Source organism: Caloenas nicobarica, chromosome 1, assembly GCF_036013445.1.
Source record: "Caloenas nicobarica isolate bCalNic1 chromosome 1, bCalNic1.hap1, whole genome shotgun sequence".
Classification (NCBI taxonomy): Eukaryota; Metazoa; Chordata; class Aves; order Columbiformes; family Columbidae; genus Caloenas; species Caloenas nicobarica.
The window spans coordinates 51391910-51419673 of NC_088245.1; the positions used below are offsets into that span (position 1 = coordinate 51391910).

A 27764-nucleotide genomic window follows, 5' to 3' on the forward strand; every position below is an offset into this window, starting at 1 on the left:
AGCAGCAGCAACAAGCCGGAGTTCAAAGTTGGCAGTAAATTGCACAACTTCCAGCTCATCGCTACGCTCAGTGACTATTAACAAGCTGGAAGGCGCTCAGGGAAAAAATAGGGGAGAAGGGAACACCCTCGAATTGTTTGGGGATCGCTGATGTTATGCTTTTGCCGCTGGAATCATGGCTCCCTTTGGAAGGAATTTATTAAAAACCCGGCATAAAAACAGGTAAAGTGCGTGGGTACGTGGAGGAAAAGGGAGGGCGATACGGGATGGATGTCTTTTATACTTTTTTTTTGTTTCTGGGGAAGGATGTGTTGCTCTGGACCCATGCCGCTCCCAGGAGCTGTAACTTCGGGGCTCACCTGCGAGCGGGATTCGGGGCGGAGGGAGAGGGTCGGCGTGTGCGGAGGGAAGGGGCGCTTCTCCCCCTCCCTTGCCTCTCTGGACCTGGCTCTCCCTTCTTCGATCTGGCTCTTATGACTCCTGGGCAATATTTTCAGTGAGGGGAAGATAACTCCCCCTGACTTTGAACCTGCCCCGTCTAAACCGAGGCGAACATTGGAAATCCCCCGTGTTAACAAGGTGAGACTCGGCCGGGGCTGCGAGGAAAAGCTGGTGGCCCTGGTGTGCGGGTCCTGCCTGCGGCGGCCAAGTTCCGATGGTCGGTGCGGACCCGGAGCCCCTCACCCGCGCTGGGGAAAAACTCCCCGAAGTTCTCACGGGGTGTGCGGCGGACCGAGCCGCGCCGGGCCGGGCCGCTCCGGGCCCCTCCGCTTTCCCCCCGTTTGTCTGGGAGGGAGAGCCGCAGCCTGCAAGCCCTTAGGATCGATCCTGTCCCTTACCTCGTCCGCTGGCTATTAACCTGGCAGGTAGGAGAGCACCGATCTTCCAGCGTGGGCAGAAGGGGATGCTTTTTTTTGGTTAGGCTTTAGCTTCAGCTGAACTTGAGTGTTTTGGTTTTGTTTTTTCCTAGAAATATGTTCAGGGCGACTGGTGGTCCCTGGGTTGGCTCCTGCGAAGTTTCTCTGTGGGGACTTTGCCCCTCATGTCGTGCGTGCTTCCACATGCCATGCACACCAGCTGTAAAAAGAAGAAAAAGAGTTATGTAACAAGTTTAAGTGCTAGGATGGCATTAGATTTTTTTTTTTAAGAGTAAATTTGCTTGGACTGGAGCAAATTTGCTTGTACACTATGGAATTTACAGTGGCTGAACCCAAGTAGCTGAAACTGAACTGAGGCAAATCACTAAAATTTTGGCTCAGCGAGAAACTAAAAAATCACTTGTAATCTCTTCCACACTTTTACTGGTGCTTTCCATGGAAGTATACTTCATATTTAAGGAAATGCAAGGGAAAATCTTTTTGAGAGGGATTCCCTAAAAAGTCAAGTAAATATGTCCTGATTTTTTTTTCAGGTTTCCCATTTGATATACTAAAAGTTATTCTGGAGGAATTGTATTTGTTGGGATTGTGTGAAAATATTAATTTAACATACTCTATGGAATATAAATTGGAAAGACAGTTACAGTCAAGGTTTAAAAAATAGGATACTATTTTAGAATTGTTAATGCTGTAGGTTACTGGTTAAGCAGTATGTTTTGCTAACATATCTGGAAACAAAAACTTTGATGTACTTCTCATGTGGCCATTTTATGTTCAGAAGATCTGGAAAGATAAGCATGAACTTTTACATGAAGTTACTTTTACATAGAGCTGTAAATTTATTACTGTTAAAATAGAAGTTTTGCTACTGCCATCAGTTACCTGAATAACTGTATTAAATCACAAAGCACAAGTTTCACTCCATTCAATACTGAAACTGTTTCTCTTTTGGATGTTTCCTACTAATTGCATCAATCTCACTGTGCTTGCTGATGTGACATTTTATTCCTCAGGAAAAGCAAGTCATAATCCAAAGCTTTAAATAGCCAATAAAAATTAAAATACCAAAGTAGCCATTACTGTGAACATCTAGCACTTTCTTCTCATTTCACCCTCTCTCCCTCCTCTCATGGCCCCACTCCCACCAAAAAAATAAATTAATGCCTTTAATGGCAGAAAGGTATTGTGACAGTAAGAAGGGGCTGAAAGTCTTGTGACTACAGAAATGGAGATGGGGGGAATGTCAAGAACAAAGCAAACTACAGAATTCTTAAGATGCATTATAATGTATTCAAATATTTTACTTTCTGTGTAGTTAACATTAGCTTTTGACATTGAATTTTGAGAATTACACTCTGCTCATGCAGTTACTAAAAGGGTTTTGTAGTACGTTTGAAGAACTATGTAATAACTCTTTTTTTCATTATAATTGTATCTTTGTGAATTAATTTGAAACCTTGAAAAGGAAGTCATGTGAGTTTAAAATCCTTGACTGTGTTTAGAGCAGTAGCTGAGGAGTCAGAACTCGTGGCTCATTACCTTGTCTTAGTTTGCCTACCTGTAAAGTGGAACCAAAAACGGACAAACGTACATGTATATGTACAGCTGCTTTGTTTATGAGGTCTAGTGCTTCTCTTTGAGAAACTCAGTTTTGTAACAGAAAAAGTATTGAGTAAAGGTGGAGTACAGGAGGAGCAAGCACCCTCCTTCCTTCTCTTCACATTTTGCTTTTTCACTGAAAGTTATTTAATGACCATTAACTACATGCAAATATAACTCTTGAGAGTTATCAGATAAGCAAATTAGGAATAAAATCTATGTTTGCAGGAGGAGGACATAAAGCTAAGGTAGCTGGAAGAACAGCCAGAAGGAAAATGAAGGCATTAGAGCCATTCACTCAGATAAGAAGAGGATACCTCTATAATTAGTGCTTGTCTTGTAGCATTGCCCAGAGGTCCCAGATCACGGCCCTGTTTTATAGTAGACTCTTCACATCCAGATCACAAAATGTCAGTCTCTACCCCTAAGACCTCAGAGTTTATACAAAGATGCTATTTTAACTATATCCGTCCGCATGAGGTATTCGAGTGAGAGGTGGAGGATGTTGGCCGGGATGCCACGAGCCTTCAGAGAAAGAAACCGAGATTAAACCTCTGGAAGACAAACCCTGTGCTGAACTGCTTCTAGTATTTGAAAGATCTTCAGCAGGTATTGCTCTCTTGGGCTGCTGAAATCTTGCTCGTGCAAAGAGACAGCACAAGACCTGCATAACCATTGATTCGTTGTAAGCCCTGATTTGATTTCAGAGGAGCAGCCACTAGGAGCATGGCCCCAGCATATTTTTATTGGCCAGAAAGAAAGTGATATCTCAATATCTTTTTCAAGAGTTATGAGGAGGTTTTATACTATTCTTTGACCTCAAACAGAAATAATTGTATTTCCCAGAGCGTGTATGTGCTTGTCAGGGTGTCCCCTGGAGAACAATGCATCCAAAAGGTAGCAAGGCCATGCCCCACCCTCCTACAAATCCAAATGTACTCAGCAGGGACAAGCTGTACCCTCTAAGGCAATAAAGGAAAAGGGACAGTTTCCTGCAAGACTAAGCCTCTGCAACATGAATAAACTCAAGGGGATATATTTTTATTCAGATCTCTTAAAGATGTTATGCTCTGGAAATGTGAGGAATGCTCAGCTGACATCACACTTTGGATGTGTGTTAATATGAGGAAATGCTCAGCCAAAGAAAGAGAAAGGGCACTGAGTTCCTTGCAGATAAGGTCTAGTATTGATCTAACACATTGCACTGCACAGAGACAAAACAGATCTCTACCCAAATATGAACAACCAATACAGAGTGTATATACTTGCAGATTTTATGTACCGGGGTTCCACATTGTATACAGTTTCCTGGCTACTAGGTAGAACAGGAATCTACACCCCTTTGATTTTCTGTAAGATTAGGACTTCTCTGCTGGTGCTAGATTTGGTCTCTTCTGAGAATCAGTCTTCTGGTTCATTTAAATACTTCAAGATTTACTCATCATCTCATGGATATCTGCATCTGTCATTGTCTTATCTGCCCAGTGATTTCACACTAACGAAGCTGACTTCATTGCTATTTCTCTTTCATTGAGGCCATTTCCTGGGGTTTTTCACATAAACCTTACCCAAACTTATCAACACTCTACTGTTCCATGCAAGTTGTAACCAGGGAAGTAGCAATCTGAAAGGAAGAAGATACAGAGAATCAGTCTTCTTCACATAGTTGTCCTTGGTGCTGTAGGGCTGTCCTGTTAGTCACAAATAATTCAAGAAATATTTTTTGTCAGAGTAATTCATGTTGTTTCTAAGTTTACCACAATCATTTGTATGCTCTGTTGAAATACAACACATCTGAACACAGAGTACTGATTGATGATGAAACAGTTGTGTTACAAATATATTATTATTTCATTGTATTTAGGGTTTTTGCTTTTCTTTTTTTTTTTTTTTTTTCCTCCCCTCCTTTTACTGTCCATGTTTCAGTGCTACAGCAGTTAGCAGAGTGTTTCTGTATAGGAAGCAAAGATTTACTTTGCCTGCTCTTTATAACTGCTTCTCTTTCATCAGCTCATCTCTGGTTCACAGGTGGAAAGAAAGACCATGTATATACATTAATTTGTACAGATATAGAGAGAGTTCTTCCTGTCCTGACAGCCAGAGGCCCCTCCCCAGTGAGAGAAACATTCAGTTATTCTCTCAGGTTTTATATTACAAGCCCAGGTTAATGAATTAGATTAGAGACTTCATCTATCTGATACTGACTTTGCATTACCATGTTCCCTCCCTTTCTCCCTCCCTCCAGTAGTTTCTCATCATACCTAGTTAGCACGCTGATTTGAGTATTACTCTGAACATCTCTACTGCTCCACGGTTGAGTACACTGCTGTGCATTTAAAGCCTTGGTGAAGCAAAACTGCAAATACTCAGCATTTAGGTTTGGAAAAAGCTCTTGGAGATCAGCTGCTTATCTGAATGAACTGTGTATGACCCACACTGTGAGTCTCATGGGATCACGTGAGTTGTCCAATACTTCTCCTCTTGGATGAGCATACCTGGAGGAAAGTCTATATGAAGCTATAAAGGTCCTTTTGATTCAAGACTACTAGGCATTTGGTATGTATGTTGGAGTGGGTAGATAAAAACTTATTTAGAAGTAGTGGTGCTATCTGTGTTAAATTTTTAGATTGAAAAGATGGTGCTTGTTTGGTAATGGTGGAACATATTCTCTTTATTTTTGCTTTTCCTTGAGTGCGAGATGTATTAGTGAACTATCAAAGAAGGAGTTTATTTTCGAGCCAGAGTTCATACATTATAATTTATTTTCTGGTCTGGCTTCTTAGCTTTGTCTCAGGGGTCAAAATGTTTGCATACATTTTCTAATAATCTTTGTACATATTTGTTCACTTCATTTTAAGGAAGAGCTTTTCATCTAACAAAACACTAACCTTATTTCTAAGGAGTTAATTATCTACTCTTCCAGGAGGGCAGACATCAATTTCATTCCAAAGAAGTAAACAAAATAAGTAATAGATGTGTGTAATACTACACCATCTAAGGAAAGAGCAGTATCCAGGTTAAGTTGAAGTTACTCTGAAACACTAACATAGGGTCAGGCTGAGAAGATACACTTCAGACTTTTTTAGTATTGTGGAAGAAAAATCTTGCTAGTCAGTGTTGATTCCCTGTTTTACTGATGAAAAATAGCATTTTACATGCAGAGAAAAGACTCACACATGTTGCTAAATGTGTAATGATTTGTGTAGAAAGATGTAAGTTTTCAGAGATGGAGATTTTTTAAAAGTCAGTGATAATCACAGAGGGGTACCTCCTGATTAGTCTGCAAAGGTACACCCTTATGCTCAGAAAATATCATTTTTTTGTTTTGTTTGTTTTATATCATGAATAACAACAACTTAAAATTATGTTCTTAAACATTATTATTTGCAAGCATTACCATCATACATGCTGTACAAGCCTTAATTAGTTCATCCAGCTTCTATATTTAGTATGTAGATAAATCCTTATTAATGGTGACAGAATGGATGATGCAAGATAAAGTTTTTGTTTAAGACCACACACTAAGTGAAGCCTAGAACTAAATGTTGGACATGTTGGTACCCAGTTGTCTGCACAGGTGACTGAGCTGTTATTGTCACTTCTGTTGTTTCTCTTACTTGTTATGATAGTCTCAACATGGTGATTTTCTGTCTTCTGCAGTGTTATCATGCTAGCAGTTACACAATATCACATAAGACATAACAGGTAAGAGACAAATGGTTTCAGGGTGAGCAGAAAGAGTGATCAACCAAATGGAATTAGATGGGAAAACAGATGACTAAAATTACTGATGCAACAAAGGCCAGAACCATCCTCTAAGGAATGTAGGCACTTTAGGTTGGACGTTAGGAAAATGTTCTTCCCCCAGAGGGTGGTGGAGCACTGGAACAGGCTCCCCAGGGAGGTGTCACAGCCCCAAGCCTGACAGTGTTCAAGAAGAGACTGGACAACGCCCTCAGACACATGATATGAACTGTGGGGCTGTCCTATACAGGGACAGGAGTTGAACTCGATGATCCTTGTGGGTCCCTTCCAACTCAGGACATTCTATGATTCTAAACAAATACAGCTAAGTGTAATTTTCAGGTAGGTAAGATACTCTATTACAGACATATGCCATGCAGAGTTCTCTGAAAATTTCTATCAATTTGTTTGTGTCTGGTCTGTGTTTTAATCAACTATTCCATGCTTACAGCTCCCAGCAGAAAAAATTACTTAGAACTGAGTGTGGTATAGTTCTCATGCAAATTCTGGTGATGGCATTTTACCTTCAAGGGTTGTCAATTTTCCATGGACCTGCAAAATTCTTGCAATAAAAATGAGAATTTTTCATAAATAATTTCTCATGCATATGTGTTACACATGAGTATAAAAGGCAAGAGCTAATTAGTGATTTTGGAAGTTGCATTTTTTGGGGAGCCTTGTCCAAAAGAAACATTTTTTGAGCACTTTCCTGGAACTTGCCTTGAAAAGGCGTCAGAATCATCCACTAGTCACTTTTTCCTGTCTCGACCTATCCAGAAATGCATTTATGGTTCACGTGTTGTAATAGTGATAACAATACCGACTTGTTTGTGACCTCAGACAACTGATAAGCATACTTAGTTTTCCTTAGCTTTAATATGGGTGATAATATTTACATGCCTCAGGAAAAAAAAGTAGGGCATGACTAGACAGTGTAAAATCTACAGAAGTGCGGAGTGTGAAAGCCAGTTAGTGGGAGAGGTATGAATAAAATCTGGGAGTTGCTTGTTTCTAATCCTTGTACAGTCCACTAGAGCTGGCTGCCACACAGAGAAACGAGAATATACTGCGGTTTGTTTCAATTTGATTTCACATGATTCACTGAGGAATTTTCAACGGTCTGAAACATTTCATAATGTTAAAAATGGATTCTGAGGAGGGTTGTAATGTCAGAGAAAGAAAATAAATTAAAAAATATCGTGTGTATCTTAACAGATTTTTAGGTGTTTTTGTGTGGTGAACTTAAGGAAAGCAAGTTAACTTTTGAAACTAAAACCCAGAAAGGAAGTTTTTAATGGATAATGATAATAAGGTTGTTAGGTAATTACATTTTTAATGCTATGATACCTAAGTCCCGATATCATGTGGAGAGGAATATAAAACACTAAACTTGAAAGAAAATTTTCCAGTGCAAGTTTGGCACACCTCTCAAATACACTTTATTTAAATATGTGTTTATCTTTCACTGACTTTTTCCTGTTTCACTCTCTCACCTGTCTGCCTGAGTACATGTTTGCATCTGCTAATTTGAACAATTTCATTTGTAGTTTGGATGGTTGCTAGACATACATTTTTGAGCATTAGCATTAGAAGAAGCCAGGCTACTGACTTTTTTCTCATGTTGTAATCTTGGAGGTGATGTAAACCTCTGTTTTCTTGGGTTGGGACCATGTTGTTTTGTTTTGTTTTGTTTTTCCCTATATTTATTAGTCAGCTACAGTGTAATGATAAGAGGAAAATATCTTTATACAGAGGTGGGTATTTGCTGTGAATGAAATTAATAAATATAATTTGATTGTTTTGAGGGTCAAAAGTGTCAATGTGGTTAATTTTCTTTTTTCATTCGCCACCCCTGTTTGCATTCATTCATATAAAGAATTCTGAGTTGTGAAATTCCCATCAAAATAGAAAATAAAATCAGCTACCTTGAAAAGCATAAGATATTTATTTTGTCCTCCTTTTAATAATACAAAACTAATGAAGCTTAAATTAAATATATAAAAACATAACATTCTCTTATCTGTGGACAAAATCAGGTTTATAAAAAAAGTAGTAATCTATTAGACCAAGTTTTGTTTTGGTCAGGTATAAATAAGTTTAACTTGTAAGGATGCATGACCTCAGTGGAATAAGGTAGTTGAGGGAAGACTACTAATTTTTAAGAGAGTCTGCCCTTGGATCTTGAACCTGTAATTTGCTCTGTGTTAATAGATTCCTTCATCCATGTGGAACACCTTAGTTTGCTTTCCCCAACCTCTTCTATATTCAAAAGTGTTATTTCTACAGAGCGCAGTTTCCATTGTGAAAGCACTCTTAAACCACAAAAGTTCTCAGAGCATCAGTTGGGGCACTGTTTTGATGACATAAAGTATGTCTCGTTTGTCATAGGAAGTTATCAGATTCTGTTCACTAATCGAAGAGTGGCTTAGTGATATTTATAAATGCAGGATCATACTCTGACTTTCAGCTGCTTTTGTTTCTGTTGGCTTCATAATTGGTAAACTGGCGTTCTGAACCGTTGTTTCATTTGGACGTTACCTGTTGACAGACTTCCTCTGTACTGATTACTAAGGCACTGACTATACTTGTTTAACTTGATTATTGCCTATATCTCTCAGGGCTACTTTGTTGTTAGTATCCTGTTTTACCAAAAAGCTCTGTACAAATCCAGTTTTCTAACAAAAGTTTAGGACTGGTATTGACTTTACTGCATTTTCCCAGACTTTTGGTAATTTAAGGTCTGGGCAGGCACCTAGTCATCTTTGTTTACCCATGAAGGCCGCTACAGGTATCAGACAAAGATCTGAGCTATGTTTGGAACTGCAGTTGTGAATGGTTACAGTACTTACTTTTACTGACACTCAGACTCTTCATAAGATTGAGGTACGCAGTAAAACACAAAAGTCAAGCTTCATCTCACTCAACTTGAGCTGTTGAAAATTTAGGTATCTAGTCATCTTGGTACTCTTTGTAGTTAATGGGTACATCTAAACAGTTCCAGAGGGTAATTCATCCAGCCTTAGACAGGTTTTCAGTATGGGATTAGTCACCCTTTTGGAGGTGCCTATCTTATGCCACTGATTACAGAGTAAGGTCAGAAAATTATCTTTGACAACACATCTACATTTTAAATAGCTTAAGGTAGATGACGTGAGCTCCACCCTGATCACTTTCAAAGGGAAGGTCTTCATGGAGCATGCTCAGACTTCGTAGACCATCTAATTAACCATCTTTTGTACCATTCATTTTATAAATTAAAAAGGGAATAGTGAATGGAGAGGTGAATTACAGGTGGATAATATATGATTAAGGTAGAACCATCTTAATGGCATGGATGTCTTCCCTGCCCCTGCCACAAAATTCCTACGTGATGTTGGGCAAGTCACATAAACCACAGTTTACAAAAGTGGTTACTCAGTGCATGTTCCTCATTTGCTAATACGGCGTCCTGTAACCTGTTTTACACTAGGGCTGAGCAAAGGAAGTATATGGATATCCTGCTTTGGATATATCTATAGATATGAATTCAGTTAGCCAGGGTAAGAACTTAAACAAGTGGATAGCTTTGGCGTAAATCTTTTTGAACTTTGGTTTGTAAAAGGAGGTTCTGTTCCCTCAGCTTGTGAAGCAACTGCATATCTGGTGATAAAAGACATACAGCAAAAGATTAAATGAAAAAATGTGTTTTCTGTAAAGGATAGTACTATACATGAGAGAGAAGATATAAAATGGACACATGTTGAACAAATGTAAGTAATAAGGGCTGGATTTATGAAGGAGACTTTGGTACCTAAATGTCATGGTAGTCACCTAAGACAAGGTTCAAGAACTTCTGATGTTCACAAAATTATGATTAAATCCTGAGGTAGTAACATTTTGACTGGCAGTACTCACCAGCTACCTTTACTCCCATCATGTCTTACAGTGGTCTTGAAAACCACGCAGTTATGTGCCTCGCACAGACTCTACCAAAATTAAGTAAAAGGCAGTCTTTCAGCTTTTCAACCAAAAGGTCCCATCTAATAGCCCTGTTCAGAGCATGTGCAACAACAGACAAAGCGCAGCCGGACATCCTGATGGCCAAAACACCCCTGTGAGATGCCCACACTGGCATCCTCAACATGTATTTGTCAGGACAGTTCTGTCAAGTTATTTTAAACTGAAAAACAATATTTCCTGTTGAAGCTGTACCATTTTTTTACAGTAACCCAGAGAAAGACAAGGATTGTGTTGAAGGCTTCAGTGGGAGAAGGGGATCAGGCTTTTGGTTACTGTTCTAATTAATATTGTATTTTTTATGCAGTGAACATCTGAATCTAGTCTAACAGTACCTAAGCCCTGCACTTTTGTTCATATTTCTGACTACTGTAGGTCAGCTCCTGCTGAAACTTGCTGGTGTCAGCAAAACCCATTGTTAGGAGTTGAACTCTTCCATAGCACTTTTTTTGTGGAAGTCTAGGTGTCCAAGAGGGGATTATGAATTTCAGCAGTGGGGAAGACACCTGAAAGTTGTAACAGTCAGTGTCTGCAATGCCTCAGTATCTTCTGTGGCTCTGGCAAAACTGAATATTGTCTCTTGAATGCATTCAAGCGAGGCAGGGGTCCGGTGTAATGGAAAGAATTCATCTTGCTATGAATATGCGTAATCAAATTCATTTTTGTTGAACTAAGTAGCATGGAAAACATTAACACCAATATTTGGAATTTTTGAGTACTTGGCTGCAACTTAACCATATATTTTTAATGCTAAAGCATTTGTGCATGGTAGGCATATATTCAATATATAAATGCAGATATGACAGTCTGTGTTGTATGTGATCATGTAATGAATATGTATAGCACATGAGATATACTTTCACATATCTTATTATAGATCTACCCTGTATCATCTACATTCAACATACAATAAAACACATAACAACCCCCAAATCATTGTATATATAAATAATATGTGCCAAAATAGCCACTTCTGTAGATTGCATACATATTCATCTACATATTACAAAACTGGCTGCGTACGAGAGTTCTTTAAAAGTCAGAAGTGACAAACAGAATGTGAACATGCCATAGAAGAATGATAAATATGTATATTTCTCCAAACATCACAGAGTTGTTCGCATGGCAGAAGGAGGAATGCGTTCATTCAGCTGTCAACACAGTATCCATTGAGCTTATGAAGTTCCTTGTTAGAAGTAAACTGTCTTTTTATCCTCCCTGAGCTATGAAGTCATCTGAATTGCTCATATGTTGAAAGGATCCCCACCTGCAAAGACATTTGGATATGTGAAATAAAGAAACATTGGATTAATTTGAATGTTGAGTCAGTTTGACTTTCTGTGAACTGAAGACAACATGTAGTTTGCAGTGCCTTCCTGGTGTCACAGCCCTCTTGGGATAATTGCTATCCTGCCATAGATGTGTCTCTCAAAACTAACCCCGTCGTTTCTTGGGCCTGCTTTGGTCTTTGGCCACAGATACCTGTTCGAAGCCTGGTTTTGGCTTCAGCTGTGCCCACTGCAGTTTTTTGGACTATATCTGCCCTCATTGTTCATCACAAATCCTTTATCAGGGGTTACCATCTTTTCAGCTGCATCAAATTTGTGAATGATTTCTTCCTAAACTGTTCAATCACATTCAGGTGGGTTATCTCAGATGGCTTAACAAGGCCTTTATCTTTACGGTCTAATTCATCATGACTCATATGGTTTGGAGGTCAGACAAGCAGCTCAGCTCCAGTGGGAGGGTTGTGATGAGCAACTGACAAGGCTATGAGCCTCTTCAGGTGGCCCCAGCTGGAAACTCATTATCTGTACTCATTATCCCTGTTCTAGAACAGTTTGGGGGCTTAAATCATGATAATTCAAATATTTTAGGATTCATATGGCTTTTTATCTGAATCAGGGAATGTCTTTCCTGTGCAGTTTCCTTCATCTTCTCACAGCTGAAAGTATTGTGTGTGTCCTACGGAACACCATTCTATGTTTCTCTTTCTTGCCTACTCTTTCTTTTTCACATCAGTCCAGTGGATTTCCCGTCACTCTTGATCTTTGTGATCCAGCATTAATCTTGCTTCCAGACAGCAATTCCTCGCTTCTTACCTTCCCTATCTCTATTGCTCAGCTGGCTAGAACTAGTTTTGCAAGCTCCTGTGCCTTGTTTAGCATATCCATGGCTAGGGCAGAGCACAGTTTGTTAACAATTTATTTCATTTGTTCAGTAGCTTCTTCAGAGAGGATGTGGTGATATTTCAGAAGCCAAATCAGCCTGTGTCTAACTATGTATTGAAGCATTCATTGATAAGCAAACTCAGAAAATTACTTGAAAGCACAAGCTGTATAAATCTCTCAGATTGTCAATGGACAGTGAAATGCTTCAGATTTCTTTTTTCAAAATTTATGTCCACTCTGCTTGTTAGCATAATTACGTATCTTGTACTTAATTTAGCTCTTCAGGGTGAAGATTTATATAAGGGTCCACTTTACCATCTCATCCTTTTTTCCTTTCAGCTCTTCAGATACTGTAAGTAATAGAACACATTTGTCATTGAATTATCTTTTAGAAAGTTTGAGGGAGAAATTTGAAAAAAAAAAAAAAAGAATTGATTGTAAATTAGGTCTTGATAGAACCCCTTTTGAGATGATATCTTCAATAAAATTTAATGAAAGCAAATGAAACTGGGAAGATCATACAGTATCATTTCAAATTGGGGTGGTTCACTCTCTGCAAAATTTCTTGCAGTAAATACAGAAGAAAATTAAACCAAATCCTGCCTTTCTCACTCCTGGCAAACTGTAAAAAAATACTCAAACTAGGTTTTATGATATACAAAAAACCCCATATTTTGAAAAATCACTGGATGTCAATAAGTTAAGAAAGAGTGAAGTCTGATGAGATGGCTGAACATATCTAAAGGCTTGTTGTTGCACAAAGGGCAGTCCCAAGCCCCCTTTCCAGGCTCCTGGTCACTCTGCCATTTCCTTTGCGCTGGTACTATTCTCACCTGACACCATAGAACCCAATGCAGGGAGCACTACTTAAAATAAAAACCAACAAAACACCAACAAAAAAGTGTCTTTTTTTTTTTTTTCTGCCAGTTTATCCAGATGGAAACCTTTTGGTTGAACTAGCAGAGCTGGCACATGCAAGGAGATAGGAATGTCAGGTAGACATCAGGTTGCCTAAATTACTTCAAGATAATTTAAGTCATACAGTTGCTAATCTATAAGATTAGATACAGCAATAAAATATTATTTAGGGCAATAACTTTCCTAGGATAGTTATTTTGTAATTAATTTTGTATTAGGGATGGGTCTAAGGAGTGCTGGGCTGTTTAAAATAAAGAAATTAAACATACTGATTCCTACAATGTTCCTTTTCAGAATCAAGAAGTACAGTGTCCAAACTTTGAAACTTGCCACAGGCTGCTGCTACAGCAGCTACAGAAGTAATTACAGTAGGTAGCCATCAGGAAAAGACTATAAGAAAAAGCAGAGATGCTTTGCTGAGCCTGAGTTCAGCTTGAGGACTGGTGAAAAGCAACCTAGTCCATCTGGACTTTTTTTCCCTTGTGAATGAGGTTAGCATCTGCCTCACATGGTGCTAGCAGGAGTAGAGAAGTACACTGGGCTGTTTGAGCCATGCACTGTGTATAAGTGTTCATAAGAAGGTAACCATCCCAGCCTCCTTTAGCCCAGGGAGTATTGGAAAGCTGGCACAAAATCTTATTATTTCCTTGTCTTTATCTTACTCCTTTATTCAGCTTACCTTATTGTCACTGGTCTCCCTATAGTGTGCTTTGTTCATGTCTTGGCAGTCCAGACCCAGCCTCAGAATGCTTTTTGTTTATTTCTTCACTGAACAAGATGTCAACAAACCCAAGGGAGGGAAATAGTATATGTTTGCCTTTCAACAGAAGCTAAACTGAACTTCATGAAATGACAACCACCACAAAAATCCTGCTTTTAACCCTTGGAATTCCCCATGCTTCTTTGATGTCAAAAGCTTGTAAACAACTAGGCTGCTTCTAAAAGGCAGTAATAAAAGTTCTAATGGGAGAAGTAGATTAAAAAAAAAATCTGTTAGCTGTAATAGCAGCTCTGACTTCGTCATTTAGAAGCCTGTGTTCTAAATGAGGTATAAATTTTTCACCTTCTTCCGTATTATTTAAAGTGATGGAATTTTAGACACATTCTGTACATTATTAATAAGAGTCCCATAAAGCTTGTATAGTTTAATCAATGCTTGAATATGCGTAGGCACTTAGACACTGAAACAAAATAATTATATTTTTGTAACGTAGCAAAATTCTTTTGGTAGATGAAAAATAGCAGTGACATCTTCATTTATCAGCTAGTGAGAACTACCCACTGCACAAAATCAAGATGTAGCATTTGTAATGTTGATATTCCTAAATTTTGAATCTTGCTTACCAACACTGAGGAATTTGAAAATACCCATCTTTGCATTGTCCCCATCAGGGTCTAAAGAATTATTACCACTGAATATGCCAGTATTTGGTTTGGCTGTGGAGTTTTTCCTGGATCTTCCATTCCTGTGTCACAGCTGCTTCCCTGGTAGCAGTTGCAATATACACATCAAAGCGTGTTTTCCTAGTAAAGCAAATTGTTAATGTTATTGTTGCTCATCTTGGAAAATATTTTGGTGGACAGCTAGCTCTCCTTTGTTCTCAAACCTCCACAGTATCAGGCCACCACAAACACAGACCTGAAACAGTGAGCATGTTACCTGTCATGGCACTTTGTGTACACAGCACACTTCCTGATGTTACTCATCACAATTCCAAACATTTTTTTGACTAATATCCACTTACCAACCTTTTGACTTTGAATATATAGTGGAGAAATGATGATTTGTCTGACAGGAAGGCAGATTTAAAGCGTAGATGTAGTTTATAGAGAATGTATGCCCTTAGGGGAAGAGGAGTAATTTCAGAGGTAAGAGGAGAAAAGGGCAGGGGCAGATGCAGACTTCATCTGAATGGAGACTGCAGCCTTTGCATTTGCTTGTAGGTTAAGTGGCTGGGAGCATAAACGTGGTACAGGGCAGACGTAATAATGGAAGGATAGGACTTAGTAACCTTTTGGTCACCTCTGCTGAAAATCTACACTAGAAATTTGCCAATGAGATTGTGCAAAACAATATCTGCCACTGGCGTGATGACAGAGGGTTATGTCATTATTAAATGAAGGGGGAGCGGGAGGGTGTTCAGGATAATCGGCCATAACTATCACTCTTATCTACTGAGCAAAATGTATAATTCCTCTTACAATGTCTTTCATTTCTTTCTAGTAGTGCAACATTTTGAGTTGGAGCAATTTCTTGGCTTATTTTCTACCTAGTATAAACTCTGCTGTCCATCTACTTATCAGATGATGGAATTATTACTGTTAGTCCTCCTTGGTTCTTCTTGTTGTATGATTTTATTTCTTTTATATCTGTTTTAAGTAGTGTCATTTGTTGGTTTGTGTTTTTTGTTTTTTTCTTAAATATTGGACCCTGTTCAGGCACCTGTGTGCAAGCAGTACCGTTATTAGAATGAAACACACAATTTCCCATGGGATTTTTACTGAAGTCTGACATTTTAAGTCAGCAAAAACCTGGTGTGAATGACTTATTTGCCATAAAATAATTATCATAGAGATTTTTTTTTTAAACTGACATACTTTTCATGTTATTTATTCTATGACAGAGTAGTACTATTGCATTCCAATTAAAAAATATTTTACTGAAATATGTCACAGAGCACTAATATAGTGTAAAATGGTTGGATGTACAGAAATTTCCACCGTAGGTCATTGTTGAATTATAAGATATGCAATATTGTAGAGAAGCTAACTGAGGTGATGGTATTCCTCTGCAGAAGGGATTAAGAAACTAGTTATAATTTTAAGTGCACAAATGATAATTGATATAGGACATAATTGTCAACAGCTGCTGCTAATTAAAATGTTTCATAAAGGCTTCCTGACAGTATGGGAATCTTGCTGAGTTAAAAATTTATTCATTTAAAAAGGAATTACAGCAAGAACACAAACTTAGACTAGGGGAAATGTGTTGTACATAGCTAGTCAAAATAGCCTTTGTTTAAATTGTTTTCTTTTTTCAAATATCTGAAATATTTCAATTAGAACAACCAAACCACTGTGTATATGTGTATGTTTGAAAAATATCACATGAATATCTAGATGCCTAATTTTTTTTATTTTTAATGAGTGCCTAGGTAAATTTCTGTAAAGGAGGAAGATTTATTATAGAGCAACATTAAATGGATACAGAACCAGATGGCTGAGAGAAATATAAGTTATTTATTTTGAAATAATTGTGTTGTTTTCACAAGTTCTATGGTGTTCTTTAGAAGTCTTCCTTCAGTATCGGGACTACTCTGATTTCTTATGTCAAGGGGTTTTGTTCTTATTAAAGTAGGAGTCTTCCCTTGCCATCATACTTTTTAGCTAGACATTACCCTGACTTTCATGTGATGCAGAATGGAAGAAGGACCAAGTTTCTGACAAGTCATGTATGGAATTTCTATCTCCTGTATGATATGGAAATTAACTGTGACTCCATTAATATTGTTTTTTAGGCATAGGTGAAGGGGAATGGCAATGCAGTTAGTTAGTAGGCTGTCTTGAACCCTAAGGCTTTGGAGTAATTCCAGCTTCAGTGGGTGGTGAGAGAGAAGATACTTCCTCATTGCTGCCCTTAGGAAACTCGGAGCATGTAATCTGCTTAGGCAGGAGGCATACCGAGTAAGAGATTTGGCCTTTATTGCTTTCTGAATAACTCTACAGAAGGTGACAGAACATTGAGAGAAAAGATGGATTAAACGTGGATAGTTTGAATAAACTTGGTGTGAACTTTTAATATGATCCATTTGTGCCTGAAAGGTTGAGATACTTCTGACCTCAGCTTTCATATGGGCTGTTCATTCTTTATAGCTTTAATGTTTAAACTCACTGTCAAAAATCCGTTTGGATCAAATTAAGTTAGAGTTTCTTCCAAACAAGGGCTGCAACACATGGCACCAATAGCTTTACATTTTTGCAAATTTCACAGATAAAAATCCCACAGAGCCAAAATAAGTTTTGATCTTTTCTTTTGAGAATGTTCTTCCACTCTCTCATATATGCTTTTATATATATATGTATATATGGTAACATGCTAAGATTTTGAAAAATAAGTAATAAAAGCAATGTTATATTATAATTTCTAAATGGAATGTGCTGACTGATAAACTAATCAGCCCTTATATACCCTGACATGTAAATATCACTGGTATCAGAAGCTCTCAAAGGACAAGCTCTCATGGACCATGCGTCCTATGCTACAAATGCAGATTGTTTGTATCAAGCACGTATCCCTGTAATTTTGTCCTCTCCTTATTTCCAGCAAGTAAATATAATTAAAAGCCATCAGATTTATTTGAGAAGTAGTTATGTCTTGGATCCGAGACACAGAGACACAGAGGTTATTATCTCTGTGCTTAAACACGGGCCTTTGCACATGAAAAAAACCCCACATTTATGCGTGCTAAACAAAGAGAAGACCATAGCACAAATACATACTTCCCAAAATCCAAGTGGGCAGATTTGCGTGCCCCAGCAATGTGCTTAAAGACCATCCCACTTGAAAACACCAGATTATTAAATGCTTTTGTGGCAGACATCTCCCGTTTTCCTAGGATTTTTTATGCCATTATGTCACACCATTTTCAAATGAAAGTGGCTCAGCAACTGAGTGTGCGTGGCTGGTGGACTGTGCAGCTTGGTAGGAAGCAGATGAAGGTCTCAGTGAGGAGCTGTGAGTGAGCAGCCTGAGAAAGGGCCAGCCGGCTGGGAGCTGCAGGGAGCACAGACCCTGCAGGGATCTGCCTGGGAGCTTCATCTCTCTCAGTGGACTCCAGGAAAGCACTGAGATGCCAGACACTGAAGCTCTAGGCAAGGCCTTCTCTGCAAGGCTACAGTAGACAGCAGGAGGGTCGTCTCTTAAAGTCTTTTTTTTTTTTTTTTTGTTCTCTGTTTTGTCAGCTAGTTGGTTTCCCTACTGAAGAAGTGAATTGTTCTGGGTGGTATCTTGACATAATGTCAGGGTTTGTTTCTTAGAAGTTTAGAGGCACTTTGGCCTTCCTCTGGGGAGGTCATGGCAGTAGCGTATCTACCTGAGAGCTGCGGTCAGCTGAGGACCCCATCATGGCAGCTGGTCAATCATAAACCACAATTATATCATCTGCTTTGCTGCAGATTAGACTATATGTTCAAATGTGCTATTGAAATGGTTTATGCTGTCAATAGGAGGCTGTTTATAAGTTACTGTTCTGCTTCCTTTTTTTTTGCATTGCAAATTATAGCTGTGATGGGTGGCTTTCTGGGTCCTATGTATGCTAAAATGTATTTATGCAAGCACAGCATCAAAAATTAAAAAAAAAAAAAAAAAATAAAAAAAACAGATGAAGAGAATAAAATATCTCAAAAGTAGAAAATTTGATTCATTTTCTACATTAAAATTGAATAAATTAGTTATATCATCTGCTAGCACAAAACTAGAAGCACTCCTTCTGACATAAAACATAATTAGTTACAGACTATGTGCCACTTGCAAATGCAATGATGAAAGAAAAAAAGGTGACCTTACACTAAGAAGTACAAGAATATTCCAACCCACAAACACTTGTACTCTCTAACAGATACAGCTATATGGCAACTCATTAACAGCAATTTAATTAATACATAAGTAAAATCTCTTCCACCTCTGAAAATTAAGATTATAAAATATTATTTCCCCAATAAATTGGGGAAAAAAATGGCTAAACTCTTTCACACAAATGGCTTTCCAGCATAAAATCTTTATGTCAAATTTATAAGCTATTAAGTTGTATGCATTTTCAAACAAAGGATTAACATATTGCTTTGTGTGCCATTTATTTTCACCTGCAGATTTTTTATTCTGTAAAAATGATTTCATTCACTGGGAGGAGACAATTAATACAATTTTTGATCATGAGCAGAAGCTCAAGTTTTTAATCCCTTTCTGAACACAAAAAATTAATAGTTGTGTTGGCTTCATATTAGTTCAATTGGTCATGCTGACTTAAAATTAATGAAGCGTTAAACAATAGTGCTAGTAAGGGTTGACAAAAATGTCTCAGTTATGAATTTTTTAGCCATTATCTAGGTATTTTTCAGTTACTGAGTCTGATTAGTTCCTTGGGGAGAGTACGTCAAGAAATACGGGAATGTTGAGAAAGGAATTCCATCTTATTTTTCTGTGAAATTCTACAAAGATTTTATTACAGTTAAGGGAGATCAGAGTTTTATCTGTGTTTTTTTCTCAACAGGGACAAAATATTCTTTGAAAGTCAATGATATTTCAGAAACACTGTGTTAATCTGCTAATAATATAATATGTAAGTGATCTAGTCCCAACAGAATGTTTGCTGAAATTAGTAAGGAAAATGTAGCATCTTGTGGACGCATAGATGAAATTCTAAAAATTAAGAGGACCTTTTTATTTGATTGACGTGATTGGTTGTAAAACTATACGTTGCATACTTAGGAAGAATGTTAAAATTTTCAGGAAGGCAAAGAATTATGTGTTTGATATTTATGTTTTTGTGCCTGACATCACATAAAGCTAGTGAATATCAGAAGTGCTTCTTCCAGCATTTAAGCTATCTCATATTTTGACTTTGTGAAACATAAGTACTTGTTTTTGTTTTGTCTGTGCATTGCTGGAATGTATTACCTTTCTTCCCTTAGGCCTGCATAATAAATTAATGAAGTCTGTATCTGACATGCAACAATCAGCTTGTGCTGGCACAATCAAGACTTTGTGTGAGGTCTACAAAGTGATTAAAATGTTTTTTTGGGTCATCATGAAGAGAAGGAAAGAGTAGAAGGCATAAAACTAGCAATAAAAACAAACAAACAGAAGTGATTGGAAATGTACTTCTGACCATTCTTAATCTTAAATTCTAATCTGTTCCTGAGCAACAAGTGACTTCGCAAAAAAAGTAGACCTGCACGTTTTTGTTATCATCAAGGCTTTAAAATCATAGATGGATAAATAGAATATTGCAGTGATCAGTTCAAAGAAACAGAATTCAAGCCAGAACTGAAAGCTTTAAAGCCTGTTTACAGCAAAAGCAATAAACTTTTGAAAAAATGAAGAAGTTGTCTAGCTAGTTTTTAATAAGTTGCTACTGAAATTATTTTTTCAGAAAGTCAAACATTTAAACTGGATAAACACCTTAGGTATTAGAGACTCATTAATTGATACGTTATTAAAAAAATGACAGTTCTTTTGCTTTCTTTACAAAACTGCAAGATGTCAAGGCCAAGGAATCAGTAAATATAAGAAGTTTGCCTCTTCATTAAAATGGCAGTTTAAAAGCAGATCTTGTTGCTGAATATTGTTATTTTTAGTATTACATTGCAGAAAAAAATCACTGTCAATGACCAACATTTATTCAAGATGAGGAATTACAAATTCGATTAGATCTTCCTTAGTATTGAAATGACTTTATGGATTTCCTTATGAATGATAGTAATAAATTGAACGGTAAATGGAATAGTGAGCATCTAATCTAAGGTATGAAGTCATAATACATAGGTCCCATGTTTAGTTATCTTTATTAAATTTACTGCTGTCGTAACCATTCCTGTTACATATCTACCAGACAATAAACCAGAATCTGATTAGATTACCCTTACCTGTATTTAGCTACCTGGAAATGAGCTATTTAGTTGAAGGTGGCCACATAGGTCTCTTCTAGTTAATGAAAGAGAGAAATAGCTTCATGTGAAGATTCATCCCAATGAACATAGATAGCTCAGACTGTGGTGACTTTCTCCTTGGAGGTCCGCGCTCCTCCCATGACAGCGAGGAATTTTGACGGTGAATTTATACTAAAATATTAACTTCCAGGTGCCTAAGTGGGACAAATTCCACTTCGTATATGCAGAATCTGCTCTTCACTTTCTATGAGGAAAGCACAGCTTAATGAAACATGATTCCTAGTTTTACCATCTTCTTCCATCCTGAAAGCAAGTTTTTAATAATTGTTATGCTGTGACTGACACACTGAAGCTTCATTTTTGTTTGGTACTATCTGAATTAACTGTGATTTAGAATTAGAAGATAAATTTTACTTAAAAGGTCCATGGTGGGGTGCATCAGTTTAACATTTTATAGTGGAAGATAATAAAGAACACTTTTGACTTTTTACATGACATTAGGATTCCATGGTACTGTAAGATTATAAATGACTCATTAATTCTTTTTGATTAAAAAGAAAGATCAAAAATTCAGTGAGGTTACTGAATAAAAATGAAGATAATATATGTTGTGACAAACACGTGGAAAAAAAAAATGAAAGAATTTACACTTTACAGTTCTGGCTTGATCCAAGAATAACATTTCTTCTTTTCTGTAAAAGGCAGCAATATAATTACAAGGTATATGTTACATAAGTTATACATACATATATGTGTATGTATTTTCATGTATAAGCTACTTGAGTTCTTTGTATACCTACATGTGCATTCATTATCCATTCCTGCAGTGGTACTACTAGTCTCAGACTTCAGTGTATTAATTATGCTATATACAAGGTAAAGAAAAATCCTCTCCCAAAAATCTCAATGTAAAGTCTGGGTAAACAGGTGCGTTGTAGCTGAAAATATAATAGGGGGTGATAAACAGCTAGAAAATTATTGAAAACAGTAATTTTTAAATGTTATTTTGTATCCATATTGCTTACAGAGATCCTGTAGATATGACTTTACAATAAACAATGTATTTCCATCAAGTGCTTGTTTAAGTCAGTGCATTAATACTATGGGGCAACTATGAGGTTTTCAAATTACTTTGAAGATTTACTAATATCATAAGCTGTGTTCGTAGGAAAGCTTTAAAGGGGCCTGGAGGAAGAGAGACAGTTATCTTCTGCTTAGCTCACATAATCTGTTACATGTTAAAATCAGTGACTAGGAGACAATATGGCAATCAACAAAAAACAAGAAAGAGAAAACAACAGGAAGAGTTTCAATGTGAAAACAAATTGTCTAAGACGCTCAGAAGAATGCTAAAAGACTGAGATAACATATTCTCTGAAATGTATTTATTGATTACATAAACAACAGCAAAGACATGCTCTGAATTTATTTCCTCACAGTTCCACACTAGTATTTCTTATGTTTTTATGCCTAGTCAATTTTTGCTTTTCTGTCAGTTCTTTTATAGGTCGAAATTCAATGACTGATAATATACTTTTATTTCTAGGTCAATTATTTATATATCAGTAACGAGTATTGTTTGAGGTACTACATTTTTGATAATTCATTTTGCGTAATTTTATGCTTAACACATAATGCAACTCTGTAGTTTATGTGGGGTTTTTTTCTTTTTATGTCTGTAGTGTAAAACAAACACTGAGTTATTTGACAGTCACAACTGACTTACCTTTCGATTGTCTATGTATGTAAGTTCCATTTAACTATCAATCTGTCAACAGACAAAAATATTTCTATAGCATCCTGTATTCTGTAAAAGTAAAAAACCTTGCAGATACTGACTTAAGAGTAATGCCATTTAATATGATATTGTCTTTCACTCCTCTCCATTTAAAATTTAATATTCTGTTTCTTTGTGCCATTTTGCCATTTTCTGTGTGTGACAATGCTTTCCTATTTTGGGAAGTAGTCTGTGAAAATATTATTAATCTTTTCAACACCAGTTTTAAAAAATAATTACCGTAAAATGCTGGCCTGTAAGAGGGACCTATTGAAGCAGCAAAATGATGTCATTACTCAGACTAATCTACCAAAACGCAAATTTTACAGAGGAATGTTCCAAGACCTGGAGCAATGCAGTTGGAAAGAGCTCTCCTGTGCGATGATACTCATAAACTCCTTTTTGAAGGTTTTATAGTATTCATTTGCAGTCTCCCATCTTTTAAGGATGATTGCCTCCTGGTCAGAGTGGCACCTAGAGCTGAGTCAATTATAGTTCAATTTATTGGACGGCTGTTTGTCTCTTGTGGTGTATAGTAATTAAAAAAAAAAAAAAAGAAACAGGTTGGATCACTTTAACCCTAGTTAAGTCAAGTAAAACTCCATTTCTACTACATCTTAAAAGGCTAGAAAAGTACTACAAATAAGTAGTCCCAGATAGAAACAAATGTGGTGTTGAGCACTTAGAATATTGTCCAAATTGTCATTTTCAAGCTTTCTCTGTCAGACTGAGTTAAATCTCATTCATTCAAATGACCTGCAAGTGATACCAGAAAAGTTAAAGAAATGCATTTTTCCCCAGGGAGTTTATTTTTTTATCCTTTGAGGCAAGAGGCCAAATCACCAGGTCTGGGCAAGTAGCAAACTATGCATGTGGAGGCCAGAGGACAAGAATATCCTGGACAGGTTCCGCAAGGCCACCCTGCCAATATAGGCCTATGGCCATCCAGGGCTACTCAGATGGGGACAAACTTAAGACTTAACTGTAAGGTGAACTTTTGCATTGGGTCAGCTGAATCGCTTTCTAGGCTCCACAGATTATATTGATTAGACGGCTATAGTAGCCATAATGGGATCTTAGACATCTGAAGTTAGGTAGTGCAATGCATAAGGAGGTACCAGCTGCTAATGTTAGGTTAATACCACATTCATTGGAATTCATAAATAAATTTTTTTAAAATTAAAACTGTTTATGTTTTTGGAATTTCTGTGTCATTACAAAGGTTGTAAAATACAGACCATTATATATATTCTATCATAGTTGGTATTCTCTCACAACTCACTGGAATTCAGGCTATTCGGTACTTCAGGAAAAGCAACAAATTTCTTGAGACTTGTGAGAGAAAAATCACAGTGGAAAACAATGGTGTTTATGCTTGTGTGGGTGCAGGTGTGGCAAAAGAGCTATAGATTTATCCTATCATCAAGTTCTTTTAACTTAGACGGTGTTCAATCATCTTTTCTCAGTCTTTCTATGTTCAGTACATATTTGGAAGTATGATTCTGCCCTTGCTGATATTAAGAGATTACAAATGTTTGCACAATGTGTGATGAGAACAGATATGCAAATTTGAAAGTTATGTTATCCTAGGACAGTCTGGAAATGTAATGCAGACTGCCAAACTTTATCACTTATTGTTAAAACAGACTTACTGTGCATACGAAAACTAAATTTGATAAAAAACCTTTTGTGCGAGATTCATGGTCAGCTGAAGTAGTAATAATATTAAAGCAGTAGCTGAAATGGGTATGTATTTGTGTTACTTAATCCAAAAGTATTTTTTCATGTAATTTAAACAAGTATATTGTCTTGTACAGTAATACGGGGATTTGTAAAAGTGGTAGTCATATCAGAATTATAGTTATTATTCATACAGTCTGTGACATTGATATGTAATTTATAGTTGGTCTCTTCTTGTTTTCCAGGTCTCCCAACAAAGACATGGCTTCAAATGAAAGAGAGATTGTGGTTTGGGTTTGCCAGGAGGAGAAGATTGTATGTGGCCTGACAAAGCGCACAACCTGCACAGAAGTGATTCAAGCACTGCTTGAGGAGCATCAGGCAACATTTGGAGAGAAAAAGGTCCTTTTTGGAAAACCAAGTGATTACTGCATTGTAGAAAAATGGAGAGGCTCAGAGCGAGTCCTTCCTCCCTTGACAAAGATTCTGAGACTTTGGAAGGCCTGGGGGGAAGAGCAGTCTAATTTGCACTTTGTGTTGGTAAAGTCAGATGCTTTCCTCTCATTTCCATTGTGGAAGACTGCTGAAGCTAAGGTAGTACAAAATATAGAAAAACAATGGGAGCTCAGTCCAGCGAATTACATGAAAATGTTGCCAATAGACAAGCAAAAGAAAATTGTCAGGAAGACTTTCCGGAAACTGGCCAAGCTTAAACAGGACAGTGTTCAGCAAGAGAGAGATAATATGGAGACGCTGATTCATCTGATCATTTCTCAAGATCATACCATTCATCAACAAGTCCTTAGAATGAAGGAACTAGATATGGAAATTGAAAAATGTGAAGCGAAATTCCATCTTGATCGTGTAGCAAATGATGGAGAAAATTATGTGCAGGAGTCCTATTTAATGATCAATCCAAGTGAGGCTGAGCAGCAAGGGATTAGGCCAGATGATCAAAAAGATGTGCATGACTATTTGAGTAAAAGTGAGGGAATTTTACAGGTCGAAGAGAGACTGAAACATCATAAACAATTAATAGAGAAGCTGTGTGCTGAAATTGAAAGAGAGGTACATGGTATATGCACAGAAAAAAATGGAGATGATCTTTGCACAGAAGGAGCTGCTAATGCTGAACCAGAAAACTCAAATTTGGAAAGTGTAAAATATGAGCTGGAAAAAAGTATGAAAGATGGTCTGAGAATCAACTCATACCTGAGCTGCATTCAGAAAGAACTTACATACAGGGACTCACTGCTTCAAAAGAAGGAAAAAGAATATGAACTTCTTACAGAAGAATTTAATTTACTACATGTTAAAGACAGCATTGAAGCTAGGCTTCCATCAGATGAAGAGCCATCCAAGGGCAGTGGCACCTCCAGTAACAGCATTGCTGCTCCTGACTTTGTTCATAGAGTGACTAATCTGGACATAAACGATACAGACTCTGACACTGGAATCAGCTCTACACACAGTCAGGACTCTGAAATAACTTCAGGAGACATGGTACTGTTGTCAACATAGTTGAAAACAGTCACGCATTCATGAAAAATCATATTTTGGAAAATATTTATAAGAATTAATAAACCTTGTTGTCTTAAGATTTCAGCCCTTCAAGATGTTAAAACTGTGGCACCTCTGTAGCAAAGTAAACAGTGTCTATTTATGCGCTTAATAGTATATTTGTGCTTAAATGCATGGGCAGTCTCATGAGTTAACTGCTAATAGGTGCAAGGTTGTTGGCTTTGCTAAATCAGGATAGACTGTTCAGATCTTGTATTATTGATAGTATAACAGGAGAGTTTGGACTGGCTTGCACCAAAAGTCTGGAGATTTGATATCCCCTAATCTTTGGGTCCACTTCTGTGTCTCTGACTTTTTAGGAATGTGAATTAGAGATTAGACCAAACTAAACGGAGAGCTTGATTTTCTGCTCTGTTACATTAACTTTATTCAGCTGGAGTTTCCCTGCTATGAAGCTGATGTAAAGGAATATATAATCGAGCATGTAATCTGTTAAAAATAGTTTTTATGATATTGTAGGACAAAAAAAATGCAATTGCATTTATGCTGTATATTTAAATATAGTTTTAAGTTATCAGGATTATGTTTTCAAAAACACCTAAGTCCTGTTTTAAAAATTATCTTACACACGTAGGTTTTTAATTTCTATTCTCTTTCAGCAGCATTTAATTGCTTCTAAGATCCTTAAAGCCCCTACTTATCTGCCGTTACCCTGTAGTTGCCCCAGTGATGCTTAAGTCCACGTAGTTTCTGCCAGTGGGCATGTCAGAACTGCCTACATCCTGCTTGTGCCAGGCGCTCAAATCTCAAGCTCACACCCAAGCCCAGGGGCATTTTCATCAAGGCTTTCTCCTGCCTATTTCAGCAGTAGGATCCAGTGTCTTAGACCTCCTCAGATGATGACTACCAAATAAAGCATAACAGAAGGGACAGGCAGGAACCGGACATTTTTGGCTCTGGCTGGGCACTGTTTCCCAATAGCCAGGTAGTTACCGTTTTCACGTAGCAGGTAGGCTGTCAAATCGCATCTCACGCTGTTATGGAACAGGGATATGGACCTGTAAATCCTCGGTGAGGACTTTGGGATACAGCTAAAGCTGATCCACTTTTTATATATAGCTAATTAAAAATTGGACCCCAGGGAAAAAAAAGGACGCATGACATGATAATTTATAACTATGTAATTAAGTCAAGTGATTTCACTTGGGATGTAATAGTTTATCTCAAATCCTTCTCCAGCACATTGCTATTAATCCAGAGCGAAGGTGTATAACTGAGGTTTCTCTTCAGTTACCAAACAAGATTTCGAATTCTGAGCTATAGACTCTGCGAAGAGAGCGTACCTGAGTATTTTCTGGGTTGCCATGTTTATATTTTGCAGATTGATCTGTTTAACACTTATGATTAAGTGAATTGAATGGAGAAGTAGTTACAGTGTTTCTAAATGAAGTTTAGCTCTAGTAAAATTCAAGCAGATCCTGGAGTTAAAAGCCTACAAAGTAAATGAATAGACAGGACCTAGAAAGTATAAATGCAAAATACTTTCAGACTCACTGCTTTCTCTTTCTGTATTTTTCTTCTCTTAATTGTCTGTCAACTATCTGTTTTCTAAAATGACCAAAGTGCTAGAATTCCTGATTAGCATATATTTGATATAGGAAAAAAAAAAAAAAAAAGAGGAAAAAGGCAAAAAAAAAGCGCCTTTTCTAAAATGTTGTCTTTTTTTAGAGTTTTTTTTAAGTGTTTTTGATCCTTGGTATTATAAGTAGGGTTGGTTTTTTTTCTGAAAAAGTGTGCTAGTTGCCTTAATAT

General features: G+C 37.3%; 1 protein-coding gene across 3 annotated transcripts; it reads left to right on the forward strand.

The window, feature by feature from the left end:
- On the forward strand, positions 1-27598 carry RASSF9 (Ras association domain family member 9). Of its 3 annotated transcripts, none has more exons than XM_065647638.1 (2): positions 1-222; positions 24677-27598. In XM_065647638.1, the coding sequence occupies exons 1-2, from the start codon at positions 176-178 to the stop codon at positions 25950-25952; spliced, it is 1323 nt and encodes a 440-aa protein (XP_065503710.1). In that variant the 5' UTR covers positions 1-175; the 3' UTR covers positions 25953-27598. The 3 variants fall into 3 exon arrangements, with proteins under 3 accessions (XP_065503710.1, XP_065503716.1, XP_065503724.1); XM_065647644.1 differs by lacking the exon at positions 1-222 and adding an exon at positions 392-579; XM_065647652.1 differs by lacking the exon at positions 1-222 and adding an exon at positions 642-866.
- The last annotated feature ends 166 nt before the right edge of the window (positions 27599-27764 follow it).